The sequence below is a fragment of the Oncorhynchus mykiss genome, chromosome 18, assembly GCF_057628025.1.
Source record: "Oncorhynchus mykiss isolate SJ-2025 chromosome 18, ASM5762802v1, whole genome shotgun sequence".
NCBI lineage: Eukaryota > Metazoa > Chordata > Actinopteri > Salmoniformes > Salmonidae > Oncorhynchus > Oncorhynchus mykiss.
Window position 1 is genome coordinate 13705001 of NC_143039.1, and position 25000 is coordinate 13730000.

The window sequence follows — 25000 nt, forward strand, 5'->3', positions numbered from 1 at the left end:
ACCAGTGGGCCATCAGTCTTCAACACATCTATCTATCTCCATAGTGACTCAGTACACCAGTGGGCCATCAGCCTTCAACACATCTATCTATCTATCTCCATAGTGACTCAGTACACCACTGGGCCACCAGCCTTCAACACATCTATCTATCTCCATAGTGACTCAGTACACCAGTGGGCCATCAGTCTTCAACACACCTATCTATCTCCATAGTGACTCAGTACACCAGTGGGCCATCAGTCTTCAACACATCTATCTATCTCCATAGTGACTCAGTACACCAGTGGGCCATTAGCCTTCAACACATCTATCTATCTCCATAGTGACTCAGTACACCAGTGGGCCATCAGCCTTCAACACATGATCTACTAATGGAACAGATCCAGCCCTTAAAGCACCAGTAACATCCTACTCTGTCTCTCCTCCAACTGGAGTATTTTAAATGGACAGTAATATGCATGATAAAGTCTCTATTTGTCATTAAAATCACTGAGCTAGTTAAGGACAACTCCGCTCTGAAATGAACGGAGCTTTGCCATTAAAAACATCTCATTCTCTGTCCCCCCCTCTGTTCCCCCCTCTGTTCCCTTCTCTGTTCCCCCCCTCTGTGTCCCCCTCTGTTCCCCCCTCTGTTCTCCCCTCTGTCCACCCCTCTGTTCCCCCCTCTGTCCCACCCTCTGTTCCTGCCTCTGTTCCTCCCTCTGTTCCTACCTCTGTTCCCCCCGCTGTTCCCCTCTCTGTTCCCCCCTCTGTTCTCCCGTCTGTCCACCCCTCTGTTCCCCCCTCTGTCCACCCCTCTGTTCCTGCCTCTGTTCCCCCCTCTGTTCCCCCCTCTGTTCCCCCCTCTGTTCCTGCCTCTGTTCCCCCCTCTGTTCCCCTCTCTGTTCCCCCCTCTGTTCTCCCCTCTGTCCACCCCTCTGTTCCCCCCTCTGTCCACCCCTCTGTTCCTGCCTCTGTTCCTGCCTCTGTTCCCCTCTCTGTTCCCCCCTCTGTTCTCCCCTCTGTCCACCCCTCTGTTCCCCCCTCTGTCCACTCCTCTGTTCCTGCCTTTGTTCCTGCCTCTGTTCCCCCCTCTGTTCCCCCCTCTGTCCCCCCTCTGTTCCCCCCTCTGTTCCTGCCTCTGTTCCTCAGTTCTCTTTAATAAATGTCAAGATCACAGTGTGAAAGAAGCCGTCACCCTAGCGAGGCTGGAGAGGATGATATCAAAGGTTTCCTTCAGGTTTACACTTGGCTAAACAAAACGCCATTCTGTTCTGCCTCTCTCTCTGTCTCCCACTCTGTCTCTCCCTCCCTCTCTCTCTGCCTCTCTCTCTGCCTCCCACTCCCTCTCTCCCTCCCTCCCTCTCTCTCTGTCTCCCACTCCCTCTCTCCCTCCCTCCCTCTCTCTCTGTCTCCCACTCCCTCTCTACCTCCCTCCCTCTCTCTCTGTCTCCCACTCCCTCTCTACCTCCCTCCCTCTCTCTCTGTCTCCCACTCCCTCTCTACCTCCCTCCCTCTCTCTCTGTCTCCCACTCTGTCTCTCCCTCCCTCTCTCTCTGCCTCTCTCTCTGCCTCCCACTCCCTCTCTCTCTCTCTGCCTCTCTCTCTGCCTCCCACTCCCTCTCTCCCTCCCTCCCTCTCTCTCTGTCTCCCACTCCCTCTCTCTCCCTCCCTCCCTCTCTTTCAGTCTCCTGTGGCCTGTCAATTCTAATCTCCTCCGCTGACATTGATGTTGTGACCTCTCCTCCAGTTAAAAGGGCTCAGAGACTCTCTCTCAGGCCCAGTGAGTATTACTTTGAGTCTGACTCTCTCCCAGAGACACCGCTCTCTGAGGCGCAGGATGCTTTTGAACACAGGGAGTAAAAAGGACTTTTAGAAATAGCTTGTTTTGAGGTGGAGAACGAACAGATCGAGTTGTACAAAAGCACACAAAGAGAAGGGCAGCTTTGAACGCTGAACGGTGAATACACACAGAGAACAGGTAGAGAGGCCTGCAGAGGTGAATACACACAGAGAACAGGTAGAGAGGCCTGCAGAGGTGAATACACACAGAGAACAGGTAGAGAGGCCTGCAGAGGTGAATACACACAGAGAACAGGTAGAGAGGCCTGCAGAGGTGAATACACACAGAGAACAGGTAGAGAGGCCTGCAGAGGTGAATACACACAGAGAACAGGTAGAGAGGCCTGTAGAGGTGAATACACACAGAGAACAGGTAGAGAGGCCTGCAGAGGTGAATACACACAGAGAACAGGTAGAGAGGCCTGCAGAGGTGAATACACACAGAGAACAGGTAGAGAGGCCTGCAGAGGTGGATACACACAGAGAACAGGTAGAGAGGCCTGCAGAGGTGAATACACACAGAGCACAGGTAGAGAGGCCTGCAGAGGTGAATACACACAGAGCACAGGTAGAGAGGCCTGCAGAGGTGAATACACACAGAGAACAGGTAGAGAGGCCTGCAGAGGTGAATACACACAGATAACAGGTAGAGAGGCCTGCAGAGGTGAATACACACAGATAACAGGTAGAGAGGCCTGCAGAGGTGAATACACACAGATAACAGGTAGAGAGGCCTGCAGAGGTGAATACACACAGAGAACAGGTAGAGAGGCCTGCAGAGGTGAATACACACAGAGCACAGGTAGAGAGGCCTGCAGAGGTGAATACACACAGATAACAGGTAGAGAGGCCTGCAGAGGTGAATACACACAGATAACAGGTAGAGAGGCCTGCAGAGGTGAATACACACAGAGAACAGGTAGAGAGGCCTGCAGAGGTGAATACACACAGAGAACAGGTAGAGAGGCCTGCAGAGGTGAATACACACAGAGAACAGGTAGAGAGGCCTGCAGAGGTGAATACACACAGAGAACAGGTAGAGAGGCCTGCAGAGGTGAATACACACAGAGAACAGGTAGAGAGGCCTGCAGAGGTGAATACACACAGAGAACAGGTAGAGAGGCCTGCAGAGGTGAATACACACAGAGAACAGGTAGAGAGGCCTGCAGAGGTGAATACACACAGAGAACAGGTAGAGAGGCCTGCAGAGGTGGGGTGTAACTCAGAACATAGTCTACAGGAACACTTCACAGAGCACAGGTAGAGAGGCCTGCAGAGGTGGGGTGTGACTCAGAACATAGTCTACAGGAACACTTCACAGAGCACAGGTAGAGAGGCCTGCAGAGGTGGGGTGTGACTCAGAACATAGTCTACAGGAACACTTCACAGAGAACAGGTAGAGAGGCCTGCAGAGGTGGGGTGTAACTCAGAACATAGTCTACAGGAACACTTCACAGAGCACAGGTAGAGAGGCCTGCAGAGGTGGGGTGTAACTCAGAACATAGTCTACAGGAACACTTCACAGAGAACAGGTAGAGAGGCCTGCAGAGGTGGGGTGTGACTCAGAACATAGTCTACAGGAACACTTCACAGAGCACAGGTAGAGAGGCCTGCAGAGGTGGGGTGTAACTCAGAACATAGTCTACAGGAACACTTCACAGAGCACAGGTAGAAAGGCCTGCAGAGGTGGGGTGTAACTCAGCAGCACTGGGAGAACATAGTCTACAGGAACACTGAGAGAACATAGACTACAGGAACACTGAGAGAACAGTCTACAGGAACACTGGGAGAACATAGTCTACAGGAACACTGAGAGAACAGTCTACAGGAACACTGAGAGAACATAGTCTACAGGAACACTGAGAGAACAGTCTACAGGAACACTGGGAGATAGTAGGAACACTTCACAGAGAACAGGTAGAGAGGCCTGCAGAGGTGGGGTGTAACTCAGAACATAGTCTACAGGAACACTTCACAGAGAACAGGTAGAGAGGCCTGCAGAGGTGGGGTGTGACTCAGAACATAGTCTACAGGAACACTTCACAGAGCACAGGTAGAAAGGCCTGCAGAGGTGGGGTGTAACTCAGAACATAGTCTACAGGAACAGGGGGAGAACATTGACTACAGGAACAGTGGGAGAACAGTCTACAGGAACACTGAGAGAACATAGTATACAGGAACACTGAGAGAACATAGTCTACAGGAACACTGGGAGAACATAGACTACAGGAACACTGAGAGAACAGTCTACAGGAACACTGGGAGAACATAGTCTTCAGCAGCACTGGGAGAACATAGTCTACAGGAACACTGAGAGAACATAGACTACAGGAACACTGAGAGAACAGTCTACAGGAACACTGGGAGAACATAGTCTACAGGAACACTGGGAGAACATAGTCTACAGGAACACTGAGAGAACAGTCTACAGGAACACTGAGAGAACATAGTCTACAGGAACACTGAGAGAACAGTCTACAGGAACACTGGGAGAACATAGACTACAGGAACACTGAGAGAACATAGACTACAGGAACACTGGGAGAACATAGTCTACAGGAACACTGAGAGAACATAGTCTACAGGAACACTTCACAGAGCACAGGTAGAGAGGCCTGCAGAGGTGGGGTGTAACTCAGAACATAGTCTACAGGAACACTTCACAGAGAACAGGTAGAGAGGCCTGCAGAGGTGGGGTGTAACTCAGAACATAGTCTACAGGAACACTTCACAGAGAACAGGTAGAGAGGCCTGCAGAGGTGGGGTGTGACTCAGAACATAGTCTACAGGAACACTTCACAGAGCACAGGTAGAAAGGCCTGCAGAGGTGGGGTGTAACTCAGAACATAGTCTACAGGAACAGGGGGAGAACATTGACTACAGGAACAGTGGGAGAACAGTCTACAGGAACACTGAGAGAACATAGTATACAGGAACACTGAGAGAACATAGTCTACAGGAACACTGGGAGAACATAGACTACAGGAACACTGAGAGAACAGTCTACAGGAACACTGGGAGAACATAGTCTTCAGCAGCACTGGGAGAACATAGTCTACAGGAACACTGAGAGAACATAGACTACAGGAACACTGAGAGAACAGTCTACAGGAACACTGGGAGAACATAGTCTACAGGAACACTGGGAGAACATAGTCTACAGGAACACTGAGATAACAGTCTACAGGAACACTGAGAGAACAGTCTACAGGAACACTGAGAGAACATAGTCTACAGGAACACTGAGAGAACAGTCTACAGGAACACTGGGAGAACATAGTCTACAGGAACACTGGGAGAACATAGTCTACAGGAACACTGAGAGAACAGTCTACAGGAACACTGAGAGAACAGTCTACAGGAACACTGAGAGAACATAGTCTACAGGAACACTGAGAGAACAGTCTACAGGAACACTGGGAGAACATAGTCTACAGGAACACTGGGAGAACATAGTCTTCAGCAGCACTGGGAGAACATAGTCTACAGGAACACTGAGAGAACATAGACTACAGGAACACTGAGAGAACAGTCTACAGGAACACTGGGAGAACATAGTCTACAGGAACACTGGGAGAACACAGTCTACAGGAACACTGGGAGAACATAGACTACAGGAACACTGAGAGAACATAGACTACAGGAACACTGGGAGAACATAGTCTACAGGAACACTGAGAGAACATAGTCTACAGGAACACTTCACAGAGCACAGGTAGAGAGGCCTGCAGAGGTGGGGTGTAACTCAGAACATAGTCTACAGGAACACTTCACAGAGAACAGGTAGAGAGGCCTGCAGAGGTGGGGTGTGACTCAGAACATAGTCTACAGGAACACTTCACAGAGCACAGGTAGAAAGGCCTGCAGAGGTGGGGTGTAACTCAGAACATAGTCTACAGGAACAGGGGGAGAACATTGACTACAGGAACAGTGGGAGAACAGTCTACAGGAACACTGAGAGAACATAGTATACAGGAACACTGAGAGAACATAGTCTACAGGAACACTGGGAGAACATAGACTACAGGAACACTGAGAGAACAGTCTACAGGAACACTGGGAGAACATAGTCTTCAGCAGCACTGGGAGAACAAAGTCTACAGGAACACTGAGAGAACATAGACTACAGGAACACTGAGAGAACAGTCTACAGGAACACTGGGAGAACATAGTCTACAGGAACACTGGGAGAACATAGTCTACAGGAACACTGAGAGAACAGTCTACAGGAACACTGATATAACAGTCTACAGGAACACTGAGAGAACATAGTCTACAGGAACACTGAGAGAACAGTCTACAGGAACACTGGGAGAACATAGACTACAGGAACACTGAGAGAACATAGACTACAGGAACACTGGGAGAACATAGTCTACAGGAACACTGAGAGAACATAGTCTACAGGAACACTGGGAGAACATAGTCTACAGTAACACTGAGAGAACATAGTCTACAGGAACACTGGGAGAACAGTCTACAGGAACACTGGGAGAACATAGTCTACAGGAACACTGGGAGAACATAGTCTACAGGAACACTGAGAGAACAGTCTACAGGAACACTGGGAGAAAATAGTCTACAGGAACACTGGGAGAACATAGTCTACAGGAACACTGAGAGAACAGTCTACAGGAACACTGAGAGAACAGTCTACAGGAACACTGGGAGAACAGTCTACAGGAACACTGAGAGAACAGTCTACAGGAACACTGGGAGAACATAGTCTACAGGAACACTGGGAGAACATAGTCTACAGGAACACTGTGGTTCAAAATAGAAGACTGTAAAATAGAGGTGATGACAGAAGAACAAACACATCACACTTCAACTGATACTTCTGTGTATGTGTGTATGTGTGTGTGTGCGTGACTGTGCGCGTGCGTGTGTGTGTGTGCTAGGTCCCTCACCAGTAGGGGGCATGATTCCAGCTGACATCAGCCCGCTGACAGAATGAGACAGAAGGTGTTGGTTCTCTGATGATGTCATACTCTGAGCCCTCTTTGGGGGGCGTCCAGGGCGCGAGCTGGAAACACAATCAAACGAATCAGTTACACAGAGGCTTTTATCCAGATACACTCACAGAACACTGAGCATACATTAGTTGTATGAGTATGTGATCGCTGCAGGAATTGAACCAACAATCCTTGGCTTTGCATCCTAAAGGATTACTTTTTTGGGATGATCTCAGCCTGTAACAAGATCTCAATTACATACTCCTCAGGTCCTCTCTCCTCAGGTCCTCTCTCCTCTCTTGCTCTCTCCTCAGAGGACAGAGGAGAGAGGACAGAGGAGAGAGGACAGAGGAGGTGCTTTCCTCTCTTGAGAGACAGGAAGTGTTTCAGCGCTACCTCTGACCTCACCCCTTAGCCAATCACCCTTCCAGAAATATGAACCCAGCGTTGCCTCCCCCTTCTCTCCTCCTGCCCCAGTAGTTCTGTTGCTTTATCTCACCCTGCCAGAGAGGAAATAAATGAACTAAACACATTTTTATCAAGCTGAGTGACCTTTAGAAAAAGAAGGGATTAGGAGTGGTTTGGATTTATGCTCTCTCTCTCTCTCTCTCTCTCTCTCTCTCTCTCTCTCTCTCTCTCTCTCTCTCTCTCTCTCTCTCTCTCTCTCTCTCTCTCTCTCTCTCTCTCTCTCTCTCTCTCTCTCTCTCTCTCTCTCTCTCTCTCTCTCTCTCTCTCTCTCTCTCTCTCTCTCTCTCTCTCTCTCTCTCTCTCTCTCTCTCTCTCTCTCTCTCTCTCTCTCTCTCTCTCTCTCTCTCTCTCTCTCTCTCTCTCTCTCTCTCTCTAATGAAGACTGAGGACCTGACTTCATGACTGTGTTTTAAGAGTACAAAAACGTCATAACACAGTTAGAATGTGTCCCAAATGGCACCCCATCCCCTTTGGACCCTGGTCAAAAGTAGTGCACTATATTGGGAATAGGGTGCCATTGGCCCTGGTCAAAAGTAGTGCACTATATAGAGAATAGGGTGCCATTTGGGACGCATTCACAGTTATCTCCAGGAGGAAAATCACAAGTTCTAGGAAGGACCTAAATGAGATGAGCAGATGAGATTCTCTGCCTCATTTTTCACTATTTATTAATTGCTGCTCCTTTGGTTGGTTGACAAGACGGAGCTCTGAGCTTATCAATAAATTGTTCCCAGAAACTTAATCTGACAGTAGACTTGGAGAGAGAGAGAGAGAGAGAGAGAGAGAGAGAGAGAGAGAGCGAGAGAAAGAGAGAAAGAGAGAAAGAGAGAAAGAGAGAAAGAGAGAAAGAGAGAAAGAGAGAAAGAGAGAGAGAGAGAGAGAGAGAGAGAGAGACAGAGAGAGAGAGAGAGAGAGAGAGAGAGAGAGAGAGAGAGAGGGGGAGAGAGAGAGAGAGAGAGGGGGAGAGAGAGAGAACGAGAGAGAGAGAGAGAGAGAGGGAGAGAGAGAGAGAGAGAGAGAGAGAGAGAGAGAGAGAGAGAGAGAGAGAGAGAGAGAACGAGAACGAGAGAGAGAGAGAACGAGAGCGAGAGAGAGAGAGAGAGAGAGAGAGAGAACGAGAACGAGAGAGAGAGAGAGAGAGAGAGAGCGAGATTGCAACTACCCAGTCAGGGTGCCTTTGAGGACATTTAATTAAAATCTAATCCCGCAATCATAAGGCTCACATAAATTAAGCTGTCATTCATAAGATTTATGGATTCTCATTTGCATATCGCATACAATTCATCAATTACTGGAGTCTGGAAGGGCCTCAAACCCCTGTGGACCAACCCACTGGGCTGGGAGAGAGAGGAGGAGGAAGAGAGACAGGGAGAGACTGATGAAGAGGTGGAAATGTGAAAGAGACAAAGAGAGTGAGACATAAAGACCTGCCAGAACAAAAGAGATCTGATACAAAATCCTTGTTGGGAAAAAAGGGGTCCCACATTATTCCTGAATATGTGAAAGCAGCAGAAGGAATTTGTTGTCTTCAGTTAATCATCATCGTGAGTTTTCTATGTGGGACACGACTGTGGGAGGGAAACTACAAACAGGGACAGAGTCAATTGGTTTGACCTTCCAAAAACCAGGAAACACCAGGACACATCTAGACGCTCCATTACCCTCACAGACAGACGGATAGAACTGCTGTAAAGACACGGATAGAACTGCTTTAAAGACACGGATAGAACTGCTTTAAAGACACGGATATAACTGCTTTAAAGACACGGATAGAACTGCTTTAAAGAACTGCTGTAAAGACAACGGAAGAACTGCTGTAAAGACACGGATAGAACTGCTGTAAAGACACGGATAGAACTGCTTTAAAGACACGGATAGAACTGCTTTAAAGACACGGATAGAACTGCTGTAAAGACACGGATAGAACTGCTGTAAAGACACGGATAGAACTGCTGTAAAGACACGGATAGAACTGCTTTAAAAGACACGGATAGAACTGCTTTAAAGACACGGATAGAACTGCTGTAAAGACACGGATAGAACTGCTGTAAAGACACGGATAGAACTGCTTTAAAGACATGGATAGAACTGCTTTAAAGACACGGATAGAACTGCTGTAAAGACACGGATAGAACTGCTGTAAAGACACGGATAGAACTGCTGTAAAGACATGGATAGAACTGCTTTAAAGACACGGATAGAACTGCTTTAAAGACACGGATAGAACTGCTGTAAAGACATGGATAGAACTGCTTTAAAGACACGGATAGAACTGCTGTAAAGACATGGATAGAACTGCTTTAAAGACACGGATAGAACTGCTTTAAAGACACGGATAGAACTGCTGTAAAGACATGGATAGAACTGCTTTAAAGACACGGATAGAACTGCTTTAAAGACACGGATAGAACTGCTGTAAAGACATGGATAGAACTGCTTTAAAGACATGGATAGAACTGCTGTAAAGACACGGATAGAACTGCTTTAAAGACATGGATAGAACTGCTTTAAAGACATGGATAGAACTGCTTTAAAGACATGGATAGAACTGCTTTAAAGACATGGATAGAACTGCTTTAAAGACACGGATAGAACTGCTGTAAAGACACGGATAGAACTGCTGTAAAGACACGGATAGAACTGCTGTAAAGACATGGATAGAACTGCTTTAAAGACACGGATAGAACTGCTTTAAAGACACGGATAGAACTGCTGTAAAGACACGGATAGAACTGCTTTAAAGACACGGATAGAACTGCTGTAAAGACATGGATAGAACTGCTTTAAAGACACGGATAGAACTGCTTTAAAGACACGGATAGAACTGCTGTAAAGATATGGATAGAACTGCTTTAAAGACACGGATAGAACTGCTTTAAAGACACGGATAGAACTGCTGTAAAGACATGGATAGAACTGCTTTAAAGACATGGATAGAACTGCTGTAAAGACATGGATAGAACTGCTTTAAAGACACGGATAGAACTGCTTTAAAGACACGGATAGAACTGCTGTAAAGACACGGATAGAACTGCTGTAAAGACATGGATAGAACTGCTTTAAAGACATGGATAGAACTGCTTTAAAGACACGGATAGAACTGCTTTAAAGAACTGCTGTAAAGACACGGATAGAACTGCTTTAAAGACACGGATAGAACTGCTTTAAAGACACGGATAGAACTGTTGTAAAGACACGGATAGAACTGTTGTAAAGACACGGATAGAACTGCTGTAAAGACACGGATAGAACTGCTGTAAAGACACGGATAGAACTGCTGTAAAGACACAGAACTGCTTTAAAGACACGGATAGAACTGTTGTAAAGACACGGATAGAACTGTTGTAAAGACACGGATAGAACTGCTTTAAAGACACGGATAGAACTGCTGTAAAGACACGGATAGAACTGCTTTAAAGACACGGATAGAACTGTTGTAAAGACACGGATAGAACTGTTGTAAAGACACGGATAGAACTGCTTTAAAGACACGGATAGAACTGCTTTAAAGAACTGCTGTAAAGACACGGATATAACTGCTGTAAAGACACGGATAGAACTGCTTTAAAGACACGGATAGAACTGCTGTAAAGACACGGATAGAACTGCTGTAAAGACACGGATAGAACTGCTTTAAAGACACGGATAGAACTGCTTTAAAGACATGGATAGAACTGCTTTAAAGACACGGATAGAACTGCTGTAAAGACTTGGATAGAACTGCTTTAAAGACACGGATAGAACTGCTGTAAAGACACGGATAGAACTGCTGTAAAGACACGGATAGAACTGCTTTAAAGACACGGATAGAACTGCTGTAAAGACACGGATAGAACTGCTTTAAAGACACGGATAGAACTGCTGTAAAGACACGGATAGAACTGCTGTAAAGACACGGATAGAACTGCTTTAAAGACACGGATAGAACTGCTTTAAAGACACGGATAGAACTGCTTTAAAGACACGGATAGAACTGCTGTAAAGACACGGATAGAACTGCTTTAAAGACACGGATAGAACTGCTTTAAATACATGGATAGAACTGCTTTAAAGACACGGATAGAACTGCTGTAAAGACACGGATAGAACTGCTTTAAAGACACGGATAGAACTGCTGTAAAGACACGGATAGAACTGCTGTAAAGACACGGATAGAACTGCTTTAAAGAACTGCTGTAAAGACACGGATAGAACTGCTTTAAAGACACGGATAGAACTGCTTTAAAGACACGGATAGAACTGCTGTAAAGACACGGATAGAACTGCTGTAAAGACACGGATAGAACTGCTGTAAAGACACGGATAGAACTGCTGTAAAGAACTGCTGTAAAGACACGGATAGAACTGCTGTAAAGACACGGATAGAACTGCTTTAAAGACACGGATAGAACTGCTTTAAAGACACGGATAGAACTGCTTTAAAGACACGGATAGAACTGCTTTAAAGACACGGATAGAACTGCTTTAAAGACACGGATAGAACTGCTTTAAAGACACGGATAGAACTGCTGTAAAGACACGGATAGAACTGCTGTAAAGACACGGATAGAACTGCTTTAAAGACACGGATAGAACTGCTTTAAAGACACGGATAGAACTGCTTTAAAGACACGGATAGAACTGCTTTAAAGACACGGATAGAACTGCTTTAAAGAACTGCTGTAAAGACACGGATAGAACTGCTTTAAAGACACGGATAGAACTGCTGTAAAGACACGGATAGAACTGCTGTAAAGACACGGATAGAACTGCTTTAAAGAACTGCTGTAAAGACACGGATAGAACTGCTTTAAAGACACGGATAGAACTGCTTTAAAGAACTGCTGTAAAGACACGGATAGAACTGCTTTAAAGACACGGATAGAACTGCTGTAAAGACACGGATAGAACTGCTGTAAAGACACGGATAGAACTGCTGTAAAGACACGGATAGAACTGCTTTAAAGAACTGCTTTAAAGACACGGATAGAACTGCTGTAAAGACACGGATAGAACTGCTTTAAAGAACTGCTTTAAAGACACGGATAGAACTGCTGTAAAGACACGGATAGAACTGCTTTAAAGAACTGCTTTAAAGACACGGATAGAACTGCTGTAAAGACACGGATAGAACTGCTTTAAAGAACTGCTTTAAAGACACGGATAGAACTGCTGTAAAGACACGGATAGAACTGCTTTAAAGAACTGCTGTAAAGACACGGATAGAACTGCTTTAAAGACACGGATAGAACTGCTGTAAAGACACGGATAGAACTGCTTTAAAGACACGGATAGAACTGCTTTAAAGACACGGATAGAACTGCTGTAAAGACACGGATAGAACTGCTTTAAAGACACGGATAGAACTGCTTTAAAGACATGGATAGAACTGCTTTAAAGACACGGATAGAACTGCTGTAAAGACACGGATAGAACTGCTTTAAAGACATGGATAGAACTGCTTTAAAGACACGGATAGAACTGCTGTAAAGACACGGATAGAACTGCTTTAAAGACACGGATAGAACTGCTGTAAAGACACGGATAGAACTGCTGTAAAGACATGGATAGAACTGCTTTAAAGACACGGATAGAACTGCTTTAAAGAACTGCTGTAAAGACACGGATAGAACTGCTGTAAAGACACGGATAGAACTGCTGTAAAGACACGGATAGAACTGCTTTAAAGACACGGATAGAACTGCTTTAAAGACACGGATAGAACTGCTGTAAAGACACGGATAGAACTGCTTTAAAGAACTGCTGTAAAGACACGGATAGAACTGCTTTAAAGAACTGCTGTAAAGACACGGATAGAACTGCTTTAAAGACACGGATAGAACTGCTGTAAAGACACGGATAGAACTGCTTTAAAGACACGGATAGAACTGCTTTAAAGACACGGATAGAACTGCTGTAAAGACACGGATAGAACTGCTTTAAAGACACGGATAGAACTGCTTTAAAGACACGGATAGAACTGCTGTAAAGACACGGATAGAACTGCTGTAAAGACATGGATAGAACTGCTTTAAAGACACGGATAGAACTGCTTTAAAGAACTGCTGTAAAGACACGGATAGAACTGCTGTAAAGACACGGATAGAACTGCTTTAAAGACACGGATAGAACTGCTGTAAAGACACGGATAGAACTGCTGTAAAGACACGGATAGAACTGCTTTAAAGACACGGATAGAACTGCTTTAAAGACACGGATAGAACTGCTGTAAAGACACGGATAGAACTGCTGTAAAGACACGGATAGAACTGCTTTAAAGACACGGATAGAACTGCTGTAAAGACACGGATAGAACTGCTGTAAAGACACGGATAGAACTGCTTTAAAGAACTGCTGTAAAGACATGGATAGAACTGCTGTAAAGACACGGATAGAACTGCTGTAAAGACACGGATAGAACTGCTTTAAAGAACTGCTTTAAAGACACGGATAGAACTGCTTTAAAGACACGGATAGAACTGCTTTAAAGAACTGCTTTAAAGAACTGCTTTAAAGACACGGATATGCTTTAAAGAACTGCTTTAAAGACACGGATAGAACTGCTTTAAAGACACGGATAGAACTGCTGTAAAGACACGGATAGAACTGCTTTAAAGACACGGATAGAACTGCTTTAAAGACACGGATAGAACTGCTTTAAAGACACGGATAGAACTGCTGTAAAGACACGGATAGAACTGCTGTAAAAACACGGATAGAACTGCTTTAAAGACACGGCTAGAACTGCTTTAAAGACACGGATAGAACTGCTTTAAAGACACGGATAGAACTGCTGTAAAGACACGGATAGAACTGCTGTAAAGACACGGATAGAACTGCTGTAAAGACACGGATAGAACTGCTGTAAAGACACGGATAGAACTGCTGTAAAGACACGGATATAACTGCTTTAAAGACATGAATAGACCTGCTTTAAAGACACAGATAGAACTGCTTTAAAGACACGGATAGAACTGCTGTAAAGACACGGATAGAACTGCTTTAAAGACACGGATAGAACTGCTTTAAAGAACTGCTTTAAAGACACGGATAGAACTGTTGTAAAGACACGGATAGAACTGCTGTAAAGACACGGATAGAACTGCTTTAAAGACACGGATAGAACTGCTTTAAAGACATGAATATAACTGCTTTAAATACACGGATAGAACTGCTGTAAAGAACTGCTTTAAAGGCACGGATAGAACTGCTTTAAAGACACGGATAGAACTGCTTTAAAGACACGGATAGAACTGCTGTAAAGACATGGATAGAACTGCTTTAAAGACACGGATAGAACTGCTTTAAAGACACGGATAGAACTGCTGTAAAGACACGGATAGAACTGCTTTAAAGACACGGATAGAACTGCTGTAAAGACACGGATAGAACTGCTGTAAAGACACGGATAGAACTGCTTTAAAGACACGGATAGAACTGCTGTAAAGACACGGATAGAACTGCTTTAAAGACACGGATAGAACTGCTGTAAAGACACGGATAGAACTGCTGTAAAGACACGGATAGAACTGCTTTAAAGACACGGATAGAACTGCTTTAAAGACACGGATAGAACTGCTTTAAAGACACGGATAGAACTGCTGTAAAGACACGGATAGAACTGCTTTAAAGACACGGATAGAACTGCTTTAAATACATGGATAGAACTGCTTTAAAGACACGGATAGAACTGCTGTAAAGACACGGATAGAACTGCTTTAAAGACACGGATAGAACTGCTGTAAAGACACGGATAGAACTGCTGTAAAGACACGGATAGAACTGCTTTAAAGAACTGCTGTAAAGACACGGATAGAACTGCTTTAAAGACACGGATAGAACTGCTTTAAAGACACGGATAGAACTGCTGTAAAGACACGGATAGAACTGCTGTAAAGACACGGATAGAACTGCTGTAAAGACACGGATAGAACTGCTGTAAAGAACTGCTGTAAAGACACGGATAGAACTGCTGTAAAGACACGGATAGAACTGCTTTAAAGACACGGATAGAACTGCTTTAAAGACACGGATAGAACTGCTTTAAAGACACGGATAGAACTGCTTTAAAGACACGGATAGAACTGCTTTAAAGACACGGATAGAACTGCTTTAAAGACACGGATAGAACTGCTGTAAAGACACGGATAGAACTGCTGTAAAGACACGGATAGAACTGCTTTAAAGACACGGATAGAACTGCTTTAAAGACACGGATAGAACTGCTTTAAAGACACGGATAGAACTGCTTTAAAGACACGGATAGAACTGCTTTAAAGAACTGCTGTAAAGACACGGATAGAACTGCTTTAAAGACACGGATAGAACTGCTGTAAAGACACGGATAGAACTGCTGTAAAGACACGGATAGAACTGCTTTAAAGAACTGCTGTAAAGACACGGATAGAACTGCTTTAAAGACACGGATAGAACTGCTTTAAAGAACTGCTGTAAAGACACGGATAGAACTGCTTTAAAGACACGGATAGAACTGCTGTAAAGACACGGATAGAACTGCTGTAAAGACACGGATAGAACTGCTGTAAAGACACGGATAGAACTGCTTTAAAGAACTGCTTTAAAGACACGGATAGAACTGCTGTAAAGACACGGATAGAACTGCTTTAAAGAACTGCTTTAAAGACACGGATAGAACTGCTGTAAAGACACGGATAGAACTGCTTTAAAGAACTGCTTTAAAGACACGGATAGAACTGCTGTAAAGACACGGATAGAACTGCTTTAAAGAACTGCTTTAAAGACACGGATAGAACTGCTGTAAAGACACGGATAGAACTGCTTTAAAGAACTGCTGTAAAGACACGGATAGAACTGCTTTAAAGACACGGATAGAACTGCTGTAAAGACACGGATAGAACTGCTTTAAAGACACGGATAGAACTGCTTTAAAGACACGGATAGAACTGCTGTAAAGACACGGATAGAACTGCTTTAAAGACACGGATAGAACTGCTTTAAAGACATGGATAGAACTGCTTTAAAGACACGGATAGAACTGCTGTAAAGACACGGATAGAACTGCTTTAAAGACATGGATAGAACTGCTTTAAAGACACGGATAGAACTGCTGTAAAGACACGGATAGAACTGCTTTAAAGACACGGATAGAACTGCTGTAAAGACACGGATAGAACTGCTGTAAAGACATGGATAGAACTGCTTTAAAGACACGGATAGAACTGCTTTAAAGAACTGCTGTAAAGACACGGATAGAACTGCTGTAAAGACACGGATAGAACTGCTGTAAAGACACGGATAGAACTGCTTTAAAGACACGGATAGAACTGCTTTAAAGACACGGATAGAACTGCTGTAAAGACACGGATAGAACTGCTGTAAAGACACGGATAGAACTGCTTTAAAGACACGGATAGAACTGCTGTAAAGACACGGATAGAACTGCTGTAAAGACACGGATAGAACTGCTTTAAAGAACTGCTGTAAAGACACGGATAGAACTGCTTTAAAGAACTGCTGTAAAGACACGGATAGAACTGCTTTAAAGACACGGATAGAACTGCTGTAAAGACACGGATAGAACTGCTTTAAAGACACGGATAGAACTGCTTTAAAGACACGGATAGAACTGCTGTAAAGACACGGATAGAACTGCTTTAAAGACACGGATAGAACTGCTTTAAAGACACGGATAGAACTGCTGTAAAGACACGGATAGAACTGCTGTAAAGACATGGATAGAACTGCTTTAAAGACACGGATAGAACTGCTTTAAAGAACTGCTGTAAAGACACGGATAGAACTGCTGTAAAGACACGGATAGAACTGCTTTAAAGACACGGATAGAACTGCTGTAAAGACACGGATAGAACTGCTGTAAAGACACGGATAGAACTGCTTTAAAGACACGGATAGAACTGCTTTAAAGACACGGATAGAACTGCTGTAAAGACACGGATAGAACTGCTGTAAAGACACGGATAGAACTGCTTTAAAGACACGGATAGAACTGCTGTAAAGACACGGATAGAACTGCTGTAAAGACACGGATAGAACTGCTTTAAAGAACTGCTGTAAAGACATGGATAGAACTGCTGTAAAGACACGGATAGAACTGCTGTAAAGACACGGATAGAACTGCTTTAAAGAACTGCTTTAAATACATGGATAGAACTGCTTTAAAGACACGGATAGAACTGCTGTAAAGACACGGATAGAACTGCTTTAAAGACACGGATAGAACTGCTGTAAAGACACGGATAGAACTGCTGTAAAGACACGGATAGAACTGCTTTAAAGAACTGCTGTAAAGACACGGATAGAACTGCTTTAAAGACACGGATAGAACTGCTTTAAAGACACGGATAGAACTGCTGTAAAGACACGGATAGAACTGCTGTAAAGACACGGATAGAACTGCTGTAAAGACACGGATAGAACTGCTGTAAAGAACTGCTGTAAAGACACGGATAGAACTGCTGTAAAGACACGGATAGAACTGCTTTAAAGACACGGATAGAACTGCTTTAAAGACACGGATAGAACTGCTTTAAAGACACGGATAGAACTGCTTTAAAGACACGGATAGAACTGCTTTAAAGACACGGATAGAACTGCTTTAAAGACACGGATAGAACTGCTGTAAAGACACGGATAGAACTGCTGTAAAGACACGGATAGAACTGCTTTAAAGACACGGATAGAACTGCTTTAAAGACACGGATAGAACTGCTTTAAAGACACGGATAGAACTGCTTTAAAGACACGGATAGAACTGCTTTAAAGAACTGCTGTAAAGACACGGATAGAACTGCTTTAAAGACACGGATAGAACTGCTGTAAAGACACGGATAGAACTGCTGTAAAGACACGGATAGAACTGCTTTAAAGAACTGCTGTAAAGACACGGATAGAACTGCTTTAAAGACACGGATAGAACTGCTTTAAAGAACTGCTGTAAAGACACGGATAGAACTGCTTTAAAGACACGGATAGAACTGCTGTAAAGACACGGATAGAACTGCTGTAAAGACACGGATAGAACTGCTGTAAAGACACGGATAGAACTGCTTTAAAGAACTGCTTTAAAGACACGGATAGAACTGCTGTAAAGACACGGATAGAACTGCTTTAAAGAACTGCTTTAAAGACACGGATAGAACTGCTGTAAAGACACGGATAGAACTGCTTTAAAGAACTGCTTTAAAGACACGGATAGAACTGCTGTAAAGACACGGATAGAACTGCTTTAAAGAACTGCTTTAAAGACACGGATAGAACTGCTGTAAAGACACGGATAGAACTGCTTTAAAGAACTGCTGTAAAGACACGGATAGAACTGCTTTAAAGACACGGATAGAACTGCTGTAAAGACACGGATAGAACTGCTTTAAAGACACGGATAGAACTGCTTTAAAGACACGGATAGAACTGCTGTAAAGACACGGATAGAACTGCTTTAAAGACACGGATAGAACTGCTTTAAAGACATGGATAGAACTGCTTTAAAGACACGGATAGAACTGCTGTAAAGACACGGATAGAACTGGTTTAAAGACATGGATAGAACTGCTTTAAAGACACGGATAGAACTGCTGTAAAGACACGGATAGAACTGCTTTAAAGACACGGATAGAACTGCTGTAAAGACACGGATAGAACTGCTGTAAAGACATGGATAGAACTGCTTTAAAGACACGGATAGAACTGCTTTAAAGAACTGCTGTAAAGACACGGATAGAACTGCTGTAAAGACACGGATAGAACTGCTGTAAAGACACGGATAGAACTGCTTTAAAGACACGGATAGAACTGCTTTAAAGACACGGATAGAACTGCTGTAAAGACACGGATAGAACTGCTGTAAAGACACGGATAGAACTGCTTTAAAGACACGGATAGAACTGCTGTAAAGACACGGATAGAACTGCTGTAAAGACACGGATAGAACTGCTTTAAAGAACTGCTGTAAAGACACGGATAGAACTGCTTTAAAGAACTGCTGTAAAGACACGGATAGAACTGCTTTAAAGACACGGATAGAACTGCTGTAAAGACACGGATAGAACTGCTTTAAAGACACGGATAGAACTGCTTTAAAGACACGGATAGAACTGCTGTAAAGACACGGATAGAACTGCTTTAAAGACACGGATAGAACTGCTTTAAAGACACGGATAGAACTGCTGTAAAGACACGGATAGAACTGCTGTAAAGACATGGATAGAACTGCTTTAAAGACACGGATAGAACTGCTTTAAAGAACTGCTGTAAAGACACGGATAGAACTGCTGTAAAGACACGGATAGAACTGCTTTAAAGACACGGATAGAACTGCTGTAAAGACACGGATAGAACTGCTGTAAAGACACGGATAGAACTGCTTTAAAGACACGGATAGAACTGCTTTAAAGACACGGATAGAACTGCTGTAAAGACACGGATAGAACTGCTGTAAAGACACGGATAGAACTGCTTTAAAGACACGGATAGAACTGCTGTAAAGACACGGATAGAACTGCTGTAAAGACACGGATAGAACTGCTTTAAAGAACTGCTGTAAAGACATGGATAGAACTGCTGTAAAGACACGGATAGAACTGCTGTAAAGACACGGATAGAACTGCTTTAAAGAACTGCTTTAAAGACACGGATAGAACTGCTTTAAAGACACGGATAGAACTGCTTTAAAGAACTGCTTTAAAGAACTGCTTTAAAGACACGGATATGCTTTAAAGAACTGCTTTAAAGACACGGATAGAACTGCTTTAAAGACACGGATAGAACTGCTGTAAAGACACGGATAGAACTGCTTTAAAGACACGGATAGAACTGCTTTAAAGACACGGATAGAACTGCTTTAAAGACACGGATAGAACTGCTGTAAAGACACGGATAGAACTGCTGTAAAAACACGGATAGAACTGCTTTAAAGACACGGCTAGAACTGCTTTAAAGACACGGATAGAACTGCTTTAAAGACACGGATAGAACTGCTGTAAAGACACGGATAGAACTGCTGTAAAGACACGGATAGAACTGCTGTAAAGACACGGATAGAACTGCTGTAAAGACACGGATAGAACTGCTGTAAAGACACGGATATAACTGCTTTAAAGACATGAATAGACCTGCTTTAAAGACACGGATAGAACTGCTTTAAAGACACGGATAGAACTGCTGTAAAGACACGGATAGAACTGCTTTAAAGACACGGATAGAACTGCTTTAAAGAACTGCTTTAAAGACACGGATAGAACTGTTGTAAAGACACGGATAGAACTGCTGTAAAGACACGGATAGAACTGCTTTAAAGACACGGATAGAACTGCTTTAAAGACATGAATATAACTGCTTTAAATACACGGATAGAACTGCTGTAAAGAACTGCTTTAAAGGCACGGATAGAACTGCTTTAAAGACACGGATAGAACTGCTTTAAAGACACGGATAGAACTGCTGTAAAGACATGGATAGAACTGCTTTAAAGACACGGATAGAACTGCTTTAAAGACACGGATAGAACTGCTGTAAAGACACGGATAGAACTGCTTTAAAGACACGGATAGAACTGCTGTAAAGACATGGATAGAACTGCTGTAAAGACACGGATAGAACTGCTGTAAAGACACGGATAGAACTGCTTTAAAGACACGGATAGAACTGCTGTAAAGACACGGATAGAACTGCTTTAAAGACACGGATATAACTGCTTTAAAGACACGGATAGAACTGCTTTAAAGACACGGATAGAACTGCTGTAAAGACACGGATAGAACTGCTTTAAAGACATGAATAGAACTGCTTTAAAGACACAGATAGAACTGCTTTAAAGACATGAATAGAACTGCTTTAAAGACACGGATAGAACTGCTTTAAAGACATGAATAGAACTGCTTTAAAGACATGAATAGAACTGCTTTAAAGAACTGCTTTAAAGACACTTAATGTGGAAGACTGTTGTGACCCCGGTCTTCGACATTAAGCCCAATTTCCAGTGTGTCTCTAACCCTGATCATCTCAGCAGGTCTATGTAATGTGTTGACCAACAACAGACAGAGTGTACTCTAACCCTGATCATCTCAGCAGGTCTATGTAATGTGTTGACCAACAACAGACAGACCAGGAAAAACATACAACTCTCTCTAACATCTGGTAACAATCTGTTAATGACAGTATTACACCACAGGTAGTCTACAGACAAAGTTTAGACAGATTGTACTGTAGTCTACAGACAGAGTTTAGACAGAGTGTACTGTAGTCTACAGACAGGGTGTACTGTAGTCTACAGACAGAGTGTACTGTAGTCTACAGACAGAGTTTAGACAGAGTGTACTGTAACCTACAGACAGACTGTACTGTAGCCTACAGACAGAGTGTACTGTAACCTACAGACAGAGTGTGCTGTAGCCTACAGACAGAGTGTACTGTAGCCTACAGACAGAGTTTAGACAGAGTGTACTGTAACCTACAGACAGACTGTACTGTAGCCTACAGACAGAGTTCAGACAGAGTGTACTGTAGCCTACAGACAGAGTTCAGACAGAGTGTACTGTAGCCTACAGACAGACTGTACTGTAACCTAGCTATAAATACACAGAGCTCTCTCCTCTCTCTAGTCTGGGGTTGTGGTAACCTACAGACAGACTGTACTGTAACCTAGCTATAAATACACAGAGCTCTCTCCTCTCTCTAGTCTGGGGTTGTGGTAACCTACAGACAGACTGTACTGTAGCCTAGCTATAAATACACAGAGCTCTCTCCTCTCTCTAGTCTGGGGTTGTGGTAACCTACAGACAGACTGTACTGTAGCCTAGCTATAAATACACAGAGCTCTCTCCTCTCTCTAGTCTGGGGTTGTGGTAACCTACAGACAGAGTGTACTGTAGCCTAGCTATAAATACACAGAGCTCTCTCCTCTCTCTAGTCTGGGGTTGTGGTAACCTACAGACAGACTGTACTGTAGCCTAGCTATAAATACACAGAGCTCTCTCCTCTCTCTAGTCTGGGGTTGTGGTAACCTACAGACAGACTGTACTGTAGCCTAGCTATAAATACACAGAGCTCTCTCCTCTCTCTAGTCTGGGGTTGTGGTAACCTACAGACAGACTGTACTGTAACCTAGCTATAAATACACAGAGCTCTCTCCTCTCTCTAGTCTGGGGTTGTGGTAACCTACAGACAGACTGTACTGTAGCCTAGCTATAAATACACAGAGCTCTCTCCTCTCTCTAGTCTGGGGTTGTGGTAACCTACAGACAGACTGTACTGTAGCCTAGCTATAAATACACAGAGCTCTCTCCTCTCTCTAGTCTGGGGTTGTGGTGAAAGTTTTGGCAGGTTAATTTGATGAACCGATATATAGCTCCAGAGTTCCCTGCCCTCCTATAATGAGTTGTTATTATTGTCACTCATTATTATTGGAACCAATAGGGACGTGACTAGTTATTATTTCAGCCAATAGGGATGTGACAGGTGACATTCTTCAGTCTGCAGGGAGGGGCACCGACATGTGATACTCGCCTTTAAATGTGTCAGTCAGACGCCAGCGCAACAACTGACCCTATTGTCATATTAGACAATACAGTGTCTTCTACACGAAGACCTGGAAACACCAGGAGGGTGGTAGTCTCCTCTCCCCTCTCTTCCCTCCTTTCCTCTTTCCTCCTCTCCTCCCCCCTCCTCTCTTCCCTCCCCTCCTTTCCCCTCCCCTCCCTGTTCTCCTCTCCTCCTCCCTCTTCCTCTCTTCCCTCCCCTCCTCTCTTCCCTCCTTTCCTCTTTCCTCCTCTCTCCTCCTCTCTTCCCTCCCGTCCTTTCCCCTCCCCTCCTTGTTCTCCTCTCCTCCTCCCTCTTCCTCTCTTCCCTCCTTTCCCCTCCTCTCTTCCCTCCTTTGCTCTCTCCCCTCCTTTCCCCTCCCCTCTCTGTTCTCCTCTCCTCTCTCCCCTCCTTTCAACTCCCCTCCCTGTTCTCCTCTCCTCCTCCCCTCCCCTCCTCTCTCCCCTCCCCTCCTCTCTTCCCTCCTCTGTTCTCCTCTCTTTCCTCCTTTCCCCTCCCCTCCCTGTTCTCCTCTCCTCCTCCCTCTTCCTCTCTTCCCTCCTTTCCCCTCCTCTCTTCCCTCCTTTGCTCTCTCCCCTCCTTTCCCCTCCCCTCTCTGTTCTCCTCTCCTCTCTCCCCTCCTTTCCCCTCCCCTCCCTGTTCTCCTCTCCTCCTCGCCTCCCCCCCTCCCCTCCTCTCTCCCCTCCCCTCCTCTCTTCCCTCCTCTGTTCTCCTCTCTTTCCTCCTTTCCCCTCCCCCTCCCTCCTCTCTCCCCTCCCCTCCTCCCCTCCCTCCCCTCCCTTCCCCTCCTCACTCCTCCTCTCTCCCCTCCTCACTCCTCCTCACTCCTCCTCTCTCCCCTCCTCACTCCTCCTCTCCTCCCTCCCCTCCTCACTCCTCCTCTCCTCCCTCCCCTCCTCACTCCTCCTCCCTCCCCTCCTCCCCTCTCTTTCCTCTCCCCTCCTCACTCCTCCTCCCTCCCCTCTCTTTCCTCTCCCTTTGGTAAGAAAGAGCTGAGAGGACATGATGTGGTTTAATCATCATCACCCACAGGACTTCTCTTTCTCTCTCTGTCTTTTTCTTATTCTCACACTTTGTATCTTCCTGCATACGTCGGCTATTTCCAATCACATCCTAATGAACCATAAAACTGCACACACAACCACACACTCAACCACACTCTCAACCACACACTCAACCACACACTCAACCACACACTCAACCACACTCTCAACCACACACTCAACCACACACTCAACCACACACTCAACCACACACTCAACCACACACTCAACCACACACTCAACCACACTCTCAACCACACACTCAACCGCACACTCAACCACACACTCAACCACACACTCAACCACACACTCAACCACACACTCAACCACACACTCAACCGCACACTCAACCACACACTCAACCACACACTCAACCACACACTCAACCACACACTCAACCACACACTCAACCACACACTCAACCGCACACTCAACCACACACTCAACCACACACTCAACCACACACTCAACCACACACTCAACCACACACTCAACCGCACACTCAACCACACCCTCTTATTTTAGCTTGCTACGTAAAAGGTGAAAGATGAAAAAAAGGTAACATTTCCCAGATATTCTCTTTCAGCTCCAAATGAAATCAAATATAAGTTTCCCACTCTTCTCTCTTCTCACTCTGCTGTGAACTTGTAATGCCTCTCTGTCACATTGTCCTTCAAAAGCTTTGTCTCCTTCAGCCAGAATGGAAGAGCACAATGGACCAGAGAACTACAGGACAATGGACCAGAGAACTACAGGACAATGGACCAGAGAACTACAGGACAATGGACCAGAGAACTACAGGACAATGGACCAGAGAACTACAGGACAATGGCTGTGGAACTCAACTAGCATTGCTGTGACAGAACTCTCAAATGTCAGTGTCTTGAACTTAATGCATGTGACCCTTATTGGACAATCAGCTACCTTTGTCTGAGAGAAACAGTTGATCGTTGCTATGCTTTGGAAATGTGTCAACTGCAGGATTAACATGAGTACTAAATGCCCTGTATCTGTTTTTTAAGGGTCATACATTATCCTGTACTGAAACCTATTTATTACATACAGACGGGGGTCATCTATACATTATCCTGTACTGAAACCTATTTATTACATACAGATGGAGGTCATCTATACATTATCCTGTCCTGAAACCTATTTATTACATACAGATGGGGGTCATCTATACATTATCCTGTCCTG

General features: G+C 44.5%; 1 protein-coding gene across 2 annotated transcripts in view; it reads right to left on the reverse strand.

The window, feature by feature from the left end:
• Positions 1-25000, reverse strand: part of dachc (dachshund c) — a 94854-nt gene that overhangs the window by 52506 nt on the left and 17348 nt on the right. For both annotated transcript variants that reach the window (XM_036951479.2, XM_036951480.2), the window contains exon 2: positions 6732-6847. In XM_036951479.2, the coding sequence (XP_036807374.2) occupies positions 6732-6847 (116 nt within the window). The remainder of the gene's footprint in view (positions 1-6731; positions 6848-25000) is intronic.